Source organism: Aristolochia californica, unplaced genomic scaffold (genome assembly GCF_029961685.1).
Source record: "Aristolochia californica isolate CCGP_79_NKW_82.1479 unplaced genomic scaffold, dmAriCali1.0.hap1 SCAF_10, whole genome shotgun sequence".
Taxonomy (NCBI): Eukaryota; Viridiplantae; Streptophyta; class Magnoliopsida; order Piperales; family Aristolochiaceae; genus Aristolochia; species Aristolochia californica.
Window position 1 is genome coordinate 35,211,655 of NW_027181771.1, and position 13,511 is coordinate 35,225,165.

General features: G+C 43.0%; 2 protein-coding genes and 1 pseudogene across 3 annotated transcripts; all 3 read right to left on the reverse strand.

Moving 5' to 3' along the window:
- Positions 1-289: 289 nt before the first annotated feature.
- LOC137942623 (uncharacterized) lies at positions 290-2,269 on the reverse strand. Its single transcript, XM_068788339.1, has 2 exons — positions 1,618-2,269; positions 290-850 (listed from the first exon to the last, which is right to left on the reverse strand). The coding sequence occupies exons 1-2, from the start codon at positions 2,056-2,058 to the stop codon at positions 491-493; spliced, it is 801 nt and encodes a 266-aa protein (XP_068644440.1). The 5' UTR covers positions 2,059-2,269; the 3' UTR covers positions 290-490.
- A 1,086-nt stretch (positions 2,270-3,355) lies between these two features.
- On the reverse strand, positions 3,356-12,439 carry LOC137942624 (sugar transport protein MST6-like). Of its 2 annotated transcripts, none has more exons than XM_068788341.1 (3): positions 12,304-12,439; positions 4,826-5,148; positions 3,356-4,523 (listed from the first exon to the last, which is right to left on the reverse strand). In XM_068788341.1, the coding sequence occupies exons 1-3, from the start codon at positions 12,437-12,439 to the stop codon at positions 3,426-3,428; spliced, it is 1,557 nt and encodes a 518-aa protein (XP_068644442.1). In that variant the 3' UTR covers positions 3,356-3,425. The 2 variants fall into 2 exon arrangements, with proteins under 2 accessions (XP_068644442.1, XP_068644441.1); XM_068788340.1 differs by lacking the exon at positions 12,304-12,439 and adding an exon at positions 5,260-5,395.
- LOC137938819 (sugar transport protein MST8-like) lies at positions 5,793-8,132 on the reverse strand (annotated as a pseudogene).
- Positions 12,440-13,511: the final 1,072 nt, after the last annotated feature.

Here is a 13,511-nt window from a genome sequence, read left to right on the forward strand (position 1 = left end):
GAACTTAGCCCAACTTCTTATGACTAATCATCACATGGGCCTCTAAGACGGGCTGTATAGACTAATTTTTATTGGGCTTATTTTTAGAAGCCTTTATCCGTCGAGGAGGAAGATATCCAACCCACATGAAATTGTGTAGGAATGGATTTCCAGGTTAGATTAATGGGCCGGATCGAGCTTTTTAACAGAAAAAAAGTCTGGATCGTATCTGATCTCTCTGGAGCTTAATTTGGGCCGAACGTATGACAAAACTACCTGTCCTATAGCACTATGGCATATTGAAACCGAATAGTCTCAGAATCAATCTCTCCTTACTCTCAGTTCCCAGTAAAAGCCCATATCTCTGAAAGCCAGATTACAGTCTCAAAGTTACCTATACAAAGGGATACATTCCAAATCAGAGCCTCTGAAATGAAATGAATCAATGTCTCGGAATCACACAGTCCAATTGATCTTCCCAAATCTGAAAACACACACACACGTCCGGGGATCAAAGGTGGTCGGGAAGAGGGAACTGCTGAATTCCCAAGGTCTGAGAGGAGGTGTTCTGAATTAACAAGACGATGCCGCACTTGAGAGGGTTGAAGTCTTCCCAGAGGGCGAAGTTGACGACGCCGGAGAGAGTCTTCTTCGCGGAGATGTCCTTGACGTTGCACAGCTTCTCCATTCTCCGGACCACGAAGTCGTTGGCGAGGACCCGCCCTTTGTTATCCCCCTTGTCACAGTCCACCACCAGCCCGCTCTCGTACAGCGCCACCATCACGTCCACCCCGTTGCTGTCGATCTTCGTCCTCAGAGCTCCCGTTAAGGAAATTTGCAGGGAGTTCGACGTAGGCCGCTGGAACGTCGCCTGTTGGATGAAATCTTCCGTCACAAGTTCGTCCTCATTATTTACTGCTAATTCCTCTAAATCGCAGAGCTTATGGTGCAAATTAACATGGATGTATCTGTTTTCAGTTTCCTTCAGAATGAATGAATGTTAAAGAATTTACGGAATCATCTTTCAGAAATTATTTAATATGCATTAGTTTATAGTTATTTCTGTCGACAACTCGACATTAATCATTTTTTTTTTCCGGTTAAAGTACCCACGTTAAGAGAAAGACCCAGAACGAGACATAAAGAGATTGTTTCTAAAAAACGAGACTACGGTGCTATTAGACGGAAATCGAGATTTTGAAACGATTAATAAACTGTTACTGATCTGCAATCTAAGATGCAGATACTCCATCGACATAAGTTGATTTGAATGTTGGTATATGGATGAGACTTTCTGCGCATAAAAATAGAGCTTTTAATGATAATTTGTGAATTATCGGTCAGGTAAACAAATGGGTTCTTGTGATCTAAGGCAGTTAATCCTCTAAAAAAAGAAAAAGAAAGATCCTTTTCGCAGTAGTAATTAAATTGGTATGGATAAGTTTGAGAAGCGGATTTTTTCATCTGAGACGTACGGATTGTTGATTTTTGAGATCTCGTTGAGATTTCTATGATATGAATCCATGACATGTAAACTCAATTGAATAGTTACAGGGAAAGAGAAGATCATAAAAAACGGAATGAAATGTATGAAACCAGAACGAGGAAGGCGTGGAGGCAGAAGTAAGATTGTCTTACCTGCATCGTTGGTGAGGTAAATCTAGTGGCGGACTGGATGGCTGACAGAAGCTCCTCTTCGTCCGTTCCCATGCAATGAGCCCGGCCATTGACGACAATCAACGGCGTGAATAACGTATCCAGGCACAAAGACTCCACGTACGACTTTTGCCGAACAGTCCAGAGGCTAGAGGCAAAGGGGTCCCGCCATCCGATGTAATCCCAGTAGTCGACATGAAAGGCGAGGACGATAACCGGCACCTCAAGGTTAAAATCCCCCCGCCCGAGCCGTGACAGAAGCAGCTCCGCTTCCGGAGACGTCTTGCAACCCTGAGAGGAGAAGAGCTCGACGAGGACTGCCCCGCATCGTCGCTGCTCTTCGGACGACTCGTCGACCGTCGTGTTGTCGTTCGACGCGTTCTTCTGAGACCTCCCAAAGCAGGATAAAAAACGAAGACCCATGGGGAGATGGAATCAAAGAAATCAAGACACGGATCAGAGAGAGAGAGAAAGAGAGAACAGAGGAGGGTAGAGAAAGAGGCCAAAAGATGGCAGCTCTTCTTCCTTCCTTCGTCTCTCCTTGAGGGATCAGGGTAGAGGGGAGAGGGGAAGAAAAGGGGGTCAGCGAGGAGGAAGGTGGGTGGAGGAGAGGGAAAGACGGGCGGAACAGCACAAGACTCGTAAGTCTTTAATGGAGGAGGTGGTGGTTCGGGGGGAGTCCAGATGGGAAGGTATGAGACGCTACGAGGCTTGTTGAGCTGTGTTGTTGCCGACTGGGACAGGACGATGCGGTGTCAATTGTCACGGTGGTTTGGTGGAATGTAAGTCACCATTTCAGCACAAATGGGAACCAACAACAACCACCATTTCTTGAGCCGGCTTCGTGTTTAGGCCTGGACGTTACGCAAACTCAAACAAATGTATCGGATGTCACGAGTTATGACATTTATAAGTATCTTTTCTGATACGAAATAGGGATTGAGCGATTCCGTTTTCAAAACATATTAATTCAATACACTTTCTAACACTCCTTAAAAAACAATTTTTAACCGTTCAACTTTAAATTATTTTCTAATTACGAATATTTATTCCATTTTTGTGTTTCCAGTTGATGAGGCCCATCGTACATAGGACCCATTTAGACTGAGGTTTTAATTGGATCGTATGGTCCAACAAAAATTCACATAAGCAAACTGCGACTAGTTTGGGCTTACAACAATATAGAGTTTTTTTTTTTGAAGTTTGAGCTCGAACCGTTTGTAAACCAATTTGGCATGGTGCCACCCTTAGCCCTGACATATTTGCATGGCTTGTTTACTTTTCGAATGGATTTATGACTCAGGTGAGTCTTTATTGAATTTTGGACTGAGTGAGTTGTCTTAGGAAGGAACTTAACTCTTCTGTTGTTCTGGTTGAATTAATTCCTTCTGACTGAGTTCTGACCTAACTCGAATTTTTATGTGAATCGAAAAACCCTGGAAACCGGGTGCAGAATAAGGCAGATGAAGATAGCCTTGTTTGACTGCACACATATCCGTTTACAATGAGACATTCATTTATTATGCTCGGCTCATTCAACAACGTGATCTTTCTGCTTGTGTTTCCCATTGTTAATGCAGAGCAGCAGCAACTCTTTCGATTGAATTTCTGAACCAATAATTTACTGAAATAAATAAAATTCCCTTGATATATATATATATATAGGAGTTTTAGACTCAATTACTGTGATTATTTCCATTAAGCAATCACCCTACTAATCTAAAAAAAAAAAATAAACAAAACATTTCATCATAGCTATCGACTAGAGTAATCCAATCCTAGAAGGGCTTTTAGACGACGGGCTTTGGTTTCTCCAATTCCAATCCTTCAGGAATGTCTTCATCCGAGATGTATTTTTTCCAGACGGGGTGGCGCTTCCAGATGAGCACCATCTCTTCAATGGGGATGTTCTTGGTTTCGGGGAGGAGGAAGTAGATGAAGATGGTCATCGCAAGCACCCAGACACCGAAGAAGAGGAAGAGGATATACTTCAAGTGGCAGAGCATGGTGAGGAAGATCTGGGCCACGATGAAGGTGAACAGCATGTTGACGGAGACGTTCACCGACTGGCCGGCGGAACGGATCTCGAGTGGGAAGATCTCACTGGGAACCAGCCATCCGAGGGGACCCCATGACCAGGCGAATCCGGAGACGTAGATGCAAATCACAGTCACCACGATGTTGGCGTAGCTCTTGCTCAGGCTGGTCGACACTCCGGTCCAGCCGAATTTGTGACCGATCAGATATGTGATGAGAGCCTGGCAGATAAGCATCTGGATGCCGCCCTCAAGGAACAGCACCCTTCTTCCAAACTTGTCCGCACTGGCAATGGAAATAAATGTAGCACCGGCGTTGACGCATCCAGTAACGACGGCAGACATCAACGAAGCGTCGGCCCCGAAGCCAATAGTCTTGAAAAGCACCGGGGCGTAGAACATGATGACATTGATTCCAGTCATCTGCTGGAACATGGGGATCATGAACGACATGATCAATTGGGGTCTGTATTTCCTCTGTCTGAAGTTCCTCCATGGGTGTTTCACAAGCTTCGAGGCGTCGCTGGCTGCAACCAAGTCCTTGTATTCCTCCTCGACGTCTTGGGTGCCACGGATCTTTACTAGCATCTCCCTGGCCTTAATGGCGTCGCCACGGTCGATGAGGGAGTTGGGAGTGTCGGGGAGGAAGAGGGATCCGATAGTGATGATCAGGGCAGGCACAGCGGCACCGCCGAGACCGATACGCCATCCCCAACCACCGGAGATCTTGGCCGTGAAGTAGTTGACGATGTTGGCCGCGAGAATGCCGATAGTGATCATGAGCTGGAAGACGATGTTCAACATACCACGCATGTTTGCTGGAGCCATCTCTGACAGATAGAGCGGGACCGACTGCACAATGCCAATTAAAAAAATTACCATCACCAGCGATGAAAACTCAGATTGAAGTTAATGTCGATATCAAATTGCGATTTCGTATCAAAACAAGAATTCTTGATTTATAAATTGAAGAAAGAAGGGAAGGAAATCTTCATAAAAGAGAAAAAGATTGTGTCAATATTGGGAACAGCTACGGCTCTGAAGTCCGAAAAGGACGAGAAGATTTGTTGTATAGGATTCTAAAGATAAAAAATGCAACGGCACCAGATAATCGAAAAAAAAAAAAAAACAACGGTGGTCAAAAGAAAGTTAACCTGGTTAGCAAAACCAACACCGACTCCGAGTAAAAGACGACCGATAATCAACATGAGGACGTTGACGGCCGCGGCGTTAATCACTGCGCCGGTCAAGAAAATCGCTCCACCAAAGAGCATGGAGATTTTTCGTCCAAACCTCTTAGTCACCAATGAGGCAATGAACGATGCGATGAGAGCGGCGAGATAGAGAGACGACGTGAATGTCGTCAAAAGCTGACTGTCGAACTTGCAGTACTGACTCGTATCATGGACTTCCTTCTCCTTGTGGTAAACGGACGGGAAAAACTCCTTAAGAAAAGAGTCCATGGACGTCACTCCACCTGGAAAATAGATCACGGAAAACATCAATCAAAACACTAATCTTTCACCAAATCTAAATTTCGAGCATGCTAGAAGGTACAACTGTGTCCCCAATCCGTCCTGTTACTTACCTGAGATACCGATATCATAACCGAAGATGAGACCACCAGAAGAGGCGACAATACAGGCCCAGAAGACGTAGGAAGTCATCTTCCCGGGGTAGCGCTTCCGCTGGCCATAGGGAGCAATCACGACACCGCCCGCCATCAGAGAAAGGTACAGAACACTCGGCGCCCGCGGGTGTCAATGAGGAGAAGAAGAGACGACCCGGGTATTTATAAACAAGAAAACGAAAATGATAGTTATCCTGAAGGATCTTAATTTATGGCGGAATCTGGAGATCTACCAGAACCCAGAAAAAAAAGGAGAGAATTTACTGAAATAATGGTCACGGTGGGCAGGTTCCATGCCGGTGGTGCTCCAATCTCCCACTTTTACCGCTTCATTTCAGAAGCATGACTGAGAGGCACGACTGATGCTTTTCATGATTGTGTTGATCACGTTGGGAGAGTCGGAGTAAAATTCGGAGGAGGGTTTTATCAGTCGTTTGGGTTGAGTAAAATTCGGAGGACGGTTGGCATTTTCTGATTTCCTGCTGCCATCGTTATTGGCCAGTCTTTGACTGTCTGGCGACGATGACAGCCGGTTTTTCAGGGATAATCCATTCTTCCTAGATAAGATAAGCATTGTTATAGAAATTAAGATATACAACAGATGGTAAAGATTACAACTCTTCACGATATAGGACCTTCGACAAGGTAATCCGTAGAAGAAGTAGTGGAATCTTCAGTTCTTACCGAGACCCGAGGCGGAAATGTTCCCGGAGACACGGTGCTAGGAGCACGATCAGTCCTATTACCACCTCGCCGAGGCCCAATGGGGAAGACGAAAACTACACTAAAAGGTCTAAGTTGTCGCTATTATGTAACATATAAAAGAAATTCAGACGGGTATTTTATGATTTTGTTCGGCAGATTTGTGAAGTATTTGGTTTTTCTTCAGTGTGGGATAACAGGGACAAGAGGTGACGGAGAGTCATAATTCAGAGCTGGTCCTGAAATAGCTACTGCGGTGTTATCAAAGCTTCAGTCGTTGAAGAGAAGAGCTCTTAAAGAATGAAATCCTCTCCGTTCTGGTCTAACAGTTTTGATGAGACTCCAGCACTACAACGCCATGGAAGTGCACGAATGAGTTCAGAATCTGCAAAGACGAAGGGTGACTCCTAAAATTTTTTAATTATCAAAATAAGTTATAACCTCGATTGATATCAATTAATTAAAAAATTAAGTAGTTAATTTCATTCTTATCAATAAAGTTGTATTAAATTATTTTTAAATTTATTTTTTATTATGCTATTTATTCAAATTCATGTTATTTTGAGATTTTCATATATTTTTATTAAAATTTACTAATAAAATTGAGATAACGAATAAAGTAAATAGTTTCTGGCTAGGTTCGGACGGAGTAGGGGAGATAAAGTTAGATTCGATTGTTTCCACCGGATCTCAATTCGTCAGGTCGGATCTGCTTGGGATGGACGACACAACAGCAAACGGGGACCGTTGATCGACGCTCCCGCCCGAGAAAGGAAATAGAGGGTCACGCCTCGCCTTCACTGTTCGTTCGGTCCGATTATTCTGGACCGGATCTCAATTCCTTTCTTTGAGCCGGGGGACCGTTAGGGACAACATCCAATCTAAATGCCTAATGGCATACGTAGTGGCTCTCACATCACGTGTTTGCGATTGTGTGACTATTTCACGACATCGCAGTCGTCCTCCTTTAGCGTCATAAACTGGACCCCACGAACATGTGACATGAACTAGAGAAGGTTCAACGAATCCTGACTTTCCAATCACGATGGTCCACTATCAAACGTAATGCTTTTAATGGTTATGATTGTCGACAGTACTCGAAGGGCCTATGTGACGCTCCATAGTCCATGGACTCCATACGATTTGTTACGTCTGCTCGATTACACCGTTTTAAAAGACGAGTATCCAGTATCAACCTATAGATCAATCACATCGGAGCGTCTAGATGGGGAGAACGTTTCGGATCGAACGGTCAGAATTCAATCGCTTCAACGTCTGTTCCTTGTAACGAAAATCTTCATAAAAGAGAAAAAGATAACTTCAGAATGAAAAAACATCGTTAACTAGAAAAAAAGCTAGTCAAACCAGAATCAAAATAGGCGCGAGGAAAAGATTCGTGTCAATATTGGGAATGGCTCTGAAGTCCGGAAAGGACGAGAAGATGTATTGTTGTATAGGATTCTTAAGATAAAAATTGCAACGGCACCAGAGAATAGAAAAAAAAAACAAGCAATGGTTAACCTGTTTAGCGAAACCAACACTGACTCCGAGTAAAAGACGACCGATAATCAACATGAGGACGTTGACTACCGCGGCATTATTCACCGCGCCGGTCAAGAAAATCGCTCCACCGAAGAGCATGGAGATTTTCCGTCCAAACCTCTTAGTCACCAATGAGCTAATGAAAGACACGATGAGAGCGGCGAGATAGAGAGACGATGTGAAGGTGGTCAAAAGCTGATTGTCGAACTTGCAGTACTGACTCATATCATGGACTTCCTTCTCCTTGTGGTAAACGGACGGGAAGAACTCCTTGAGAAAAAAGTCCAAGGACGTCGTCCATGGACGTCACTCCACCTGGAAAAAAAAAACACAATCTTAGATCACGAAAAACATCAATTAAAACACTAATCTTTCACTAGATCTAAATTCGATCTAAATTCCAAGCATATTAGAAGGTAAAATTTTGTCCCCAATCCATCCAGTTACTTACCTGAGATACCGATATCATAACCGAAGATGAAACCACCGGAAGAGGCGACAATACAGGTCCAGAAGACGTAGGAAGTCATCTTCCCGGGGTAGCGCTTCCGTTGGCCATCGGGAGCAATCACGATACCGCCCCCCATCAAAGAAGGGTACAGAACACTGTTCCCGCCGGTGTCAGCGAGGAGAAGAGGAGACGAAGAGAAGAGGTGACGACCCCGGTATTTATAAAGAGAAGAGGAGACGACCCCGGTATTTATAAACAAGAAGGAGGAGATGATAGTTATCCTGAATGATTTGACCTGAAAAAGAAGATAACTCTTAATTTATGGCAGAATCTGGATATCTTCTGGATATCTACCATAACCCAAAAAATAAAGGAGAGAATCAATTCAAATGCGGATTTCATGAGAAAGAGAGTAAGAGACTCGATCCATTAATCTGTTTGCTGAAAAAATGGTCATGGTGGGCAAGTTCGAATGTTTGGTGGTGCTCCAATCTTAGAATCTTTGTTTATCCAAATCTCTATTTGGTGGCCGTCAGTGAGCCATCCCACTTTTACCGCTTCATTTCAGAAGCACGTTTGAGAGGCACGACTGATGCCTTTTTCATGATTGTGTTGATTGACGTTGGGAGAGTCCTTTCTTTCAGTAGCGGAGTAAAATTCGGAGGAGGGTTTTATCAGTCCTTTGGGTTGAAAGGAAAAGACGAAAAAGACATCATTGTTTCGTTGATACGCTTATCTTTCGATTGAATTTCTGAACCAACAATTTACTAAAATGAATAAAATTCCCTTGATATATATACAAGATTTTTTTACTCAATTACTGTGATTATTTCCATTAAGCAATAACCCTAATAATCTAAAAAAAAGAAAATAAACAAAAGATTTCATCATAGCTATCGTAATCTAAGCGTTTAACAATCCAATCCTAGAAGGGCTTTTAGACGACGGGTTTTGGTTTCTCCAATTCCAGTCCTTCAGGAATGTCTTCATCCGAGATGTATTTTTTCCAGACGGGGTGGCGCTTCCAGACGAGCACCATCTCTTCAATGGGGATGTTCTTGGTTTCGAGGAGGAGGAAGCGATTGACTTCCTTTTTCTGCTATTTTATCTTCTTTAAGCTTTCACATTAATGGTTGCAGGGTCTGTGTTGAAATTTGGCCTCTGTCTTTAATATTCACGTTGCTCCTTCTCTACAAGGTTGATCTTTTAGAGCAATGGTTCTAATATGGTATCAGAGTCAGGTTGGTTGTGTGTTCGAATCCTGCTGCCCCCAATATCTGTGTTGACAAATTTGGTCCCCCGCTGATGGGGGTGCCCGTGTTGTGGGCGTCGCACGTGCGGGGGAGTGTTGGAATTTGGCCCCTGTCTTTAATATTCACGTTGTTCCTTCTCTACAAGGTCGATCTTTTAGAGCATTGGTTCTAATAGTCTGATAAGGGCTTCTGGTCAAAAGACGGCGGAAACGAGGGACGTCGACGGCTCGGATTATGTTTCTGGCCGATTTTTTGGACCCAATTTTGCGGCAATTGGATACGCAGGTATTTAACATCTCAAATTTTTTCTTCGATTTGATAATACTCAAGAATCAGAGATTCTTCAAGAAACGTATAAAATGCACATAGAACGCCGAGGCTTGCGCAATTCAGCTCCATCTAGCAACTCTGGCCAGGAGTGCTGTTAAGACGAGTCAAACTAGAACTCATCTTAAAATGAGACATAACGGCAGAGGATTCAAGGGTCCAAGGGAGGGGTGACAACAATTACTAGATTAATCGAAAGAGGACTTAAATATAACTGCGCTGTGGTAGGTTAAGATCAGGCCAACATGGGACATCTTTAATACAAACATTAGAGACGGTTCTGAACTTGACATTCTGTACTTTGGACAGAAATGATTGATGAGTGGGCGAGCTACTTTAATTTCCGGGCGCGCGGGGGAGCACTATCGGTGTCGGGCATTTTCTGATTTCCTACTGCCATCGTTATTGGCCAGTCTTTGACTGTCTGGCGACGATGACAGCCGGGTCTGGGACGTCGATAGTTCTACCACGACTCTCCAACAAACCAGAGATCCGCACAATTTACAAACTAACAAAAACTCTTCGGTTTTTCAGGGATAATCCATTCTCCCTAGATAAGATAAGCATTTGTTATAGAAATTAAGATAGGTATTTATATACAACAGATGGTAAAGATTACAACTCTCAGAATTCAATCGCTTCAACGTCTGTTCCTTGTAACGGAAATCTTCATAAAAGAGAAAAAGATAACTTCAGAATGAAAAAGCATCGTTAACTAGAAAAAAGCTAGTCAAACCATAATCAAAATAGGCGCGAGGAAAAGATTCGTGTCAATATTGGGAACGGCTCTGAAGTCCGGAAAGGACGAGAAGATGTATTGTTGTATAGGATTCTGAAGATAAAAATTGCATCGACACCAGAGAATAGAAAAAAAAAAACAAGCAATGGTTAACATGGTTAGCGAAACCAACACCGACTCCGAGTAAAAGACGACCGATAATCAACATGAGGACGTTGACTGCTGCGGCATTAATCACCGCGCTGGTCAAGAAAATCGCTCCACCGAAGAGCATGGAGATTTTCCATCCAAACCTCTTAGTCACCAATGAGGCAATGAAAGAGGTGATGAGAGCGGCGAGATAGAGAGACGACGTGAGGGTCGTCAAAAGCTGACTATCGAACTTGCAGTACTGACTCGTATCATGGACTTCCTTCTCCTTGTGGTAAACGGACGGGAAGAACTCCTTAAGAAAAGAGTCCATGGACGTCACTCCACCTGGAAAAAAAAAACACAATCTTAGATCACGAAAAACATCAATTAAAACACTAATCTTCTCCGCTAGTGCATTGGGCTACCCATCCTTCCTGTGTCGCAAACCGTGGCTAACGAATGAAACAAAGCGCAACCAAGAAGAATTTTATACTGGGCAAAGATCGATTGAACAGAACATAATACTTAGTTTAGACACATATTAAAACATAGGTTTAAATCGATTCCAAGATAGCCAGCCAAGGTTAGGAATTAAAAACTATTCATGATAGTTTAACAGTTGGTATCAAAGCATTTAAAACTTAAGCTCAAATGGAACCGATACAAAGAATCAGAGGTCAGGCTTTGATACCAACTATCCCTTCATATACCAGTTGAATATAAGAAGCCACCAAACCACTCCCCAAGGAAAGTCATCTTCCCGGGGTAGCGCTTCCGCTGGCAATCGAGAGGAATTAAGACATCGCCCGGCATCAGAGAAGGTAGAGAACACTCAGCTTCCGTGGGTGTCAGTGAGGAGAAGAGGAGATGACTGGATTCGTATAGAGGGAAAGACTTATGAACCAAAAGGAGACCCAGGTATTTGAATTTTAAAAGTGATAAGGGAATTACCAAAACATCCCTCTCCTTTCCTTAAAATTCCGAAACAACGTAAATAATTAATCTGTTTTGCTGAAAAAATTGTCACGGTGGGCACGTTCATGATTTCAATCTCCAGCAACCGCACTTTTCAATATGTTGGATTGGGGAAAAAAAATACCAGTCATTAACTAGAAAAAAGCTAAGTCCTAGTCGAAAAAAGGTAACTGGCAAACAAGAATCAAAATAGGCGCTGAAGTCCGAACAAAGGCAGAAGACAACCGCAATAACGCAGGAAGCAAAACATCCGAAAAGGACGGAGTTTATATTTTTGCAGAGAAAAGGACAAAAACAAGACATTGAAAAAAACAACAACAGATTCTGACTATCAAAGCCGAGAAGATGCATTGTTTTTTAGGATTAAGAAGATCAAAATTGCAAGTGCACCAGAGAACAGAAAAAAAAAACCAATGGCAAAAAGAAAGTTAACCTGGTTAGCGAAATCAACACCGACTCAGAGTAAAAGACAACTTATAATCATTGACGGCCGCAGCGTTAATCACCGCACCGGTCAAGAAAATCGCTCCACCGAAGAGCATGGAGATTTTTCGTCCAAACCTCTTAGTCACCAATGAGGCAATGAAAGAGGCGATGAGAGTGGTGAGATAGAGAGACGACGTGAAGGTCGTCAAAAGCTGACTATTTAACTTGCAGTACTGACGCGTATCATGGACTTCCTTCTCCTTGTGGTAAACGGACGGGAAGAACTCCTTAAGAAAAGAGTCCATGGACGTCACTCCACCTGGAAAAAAAAAACACAATCTTAGATCACGGAAAACATCAATTAAAACACTAATCTTTCACCAGATCTAAATTCGATCTAACTTTCGAGCATACTAGAAGGTACAATTTTGTCCCCAATCCGTCCAGTTACTTACCTGAGATACCGATATCATAACCGAAGATGAGACCACCGGAAGAGGCGACAATACAGGCCCAGAAGACGTAGGAAGTCATCTTCCCGGGGTAGCGCTTCCGCTGGCCATCGGGAGCAATCACGATACCGCCCGCCATCAAAGAAGGGTACAAAACACTGCGCCCGCCGGTGTCAGTGAGGAGAAGAGGAGACGAAGAGAAGAGGTGACGATCCCGGTATTTATAAAGAGAAGAGGAGACAACCCCGGTATTTATAAACAAGAAGGAGGAGATGATAGTTATCCTTAATGATTTGACCTAAAAAAGAAGATAACTCTTAATTTATGGCAGAATCTGGATATCTTCTGGATATCTACTAGAACCCAAAAAATAAAGGAGAGAATCAATTCAAATGCGAATTTCTTGATAAAGAGAGTAAGAGACTCGATCCATTAATCTGTTTGCTGAAAAAATGGTCACGGTGGGCAAGTTCGAATGTTTGGTGGTGCTCCAATCTTAGAATCTTTGTTTATCCAAATCTCTATTTGGTGGCCGTCCGTGAGCCATCCCACTTTTATCGCTTCATTTCAGAAGCACGACTGATGCCTTTTTCATGATTGTGTTGATTGACGTTGGGAGAGTCCTTTCTTCCAGTAGCGGAGTAAAATTCGGAGGAGGGTTTTATCAGTCCTTTGGGTTGAAAGGAAAAGACGAAAAAGACATCATTGTTTCTTTGATACGCTTCTCTTTCGATTGAATTTCTGAACCAACAATTTACTGAAATGAATAAAATTCCCTTGATATATATACCGGAATTTTTTACTCAATTACTGTAATTATTTCCATTAAGCAATCACCCTAATAATCTAAAAAAAAAAATAAACAAAACATTTCATCATAGCTATCGTAATCTAAGCGTTTAATAATCCAATCCTAGAAGGGCTTTTAGACGACGGGCTTTGGTTTCTCCAATTCCAGTCCTTCAGGAATGTCTTCATCTGAGATGTATTTTTTCCAGACGGGGTGGCGCTTCCAGACGAGCACCATCTCTTCAATGGGGATGTTCTTGGTTTCGGGGGGGAGGAAGCGATTGACTTCCTTTTCCGGCTATTTTATCTTCCTTAAGCTTTCACATTAATGGTTGCAGGGTCTTTGTTGGAATTTGGCCCATGTCTTTAATATTCACGTTGCTCCTTCTCTACAAGGTCGATCTTTTAGAGCAATGGTTCTA

What these genes read in the sequence shown, in the direction of transcription:
- LOC137942623 (XM_068788339.1), bottom strand. Translation starts at nt 2,058, where the DNA reads ATGGGTCTTCGTTTTTTATCCTGCTTTGGGAGGTCTCAGAAGAACGCG. An exon ending in TTACCTCACCAACGATGCAG is followed by an intron (nt 851 to 1,617) that starts GTAAGACAATCT and finishes TTCATCCAACAG; the next exon opens with GCGACGTTCCAGCGGCCTAC.
- LOC137942624 (XM_068788341.1), bottom strand. Translation starts at nt 12,439, where the DNA reads ATGGCGGGCGGTATCGTGATTGCTCCCGATGGCCAGCGGAAGCGCTAC. An exon ending in TTATGATATCGGTATCTCAG is followed by an intron (nt 5,149 to 12,303) that starts GTAAGTAACTGG and finishes TCTATTTTCCAG; the next exon opens with GTGGAGTGACGTCCATGGAC. An exon ending in GTGTTGGTTTTGCTAACCAG is followed by an intron (nt 4,524 to 4,825) that starts GTTAACTTTCTT and finishes GGCATTGTGCAG; the next exon opens with TCGGTCCCGCTCTATCTGTC.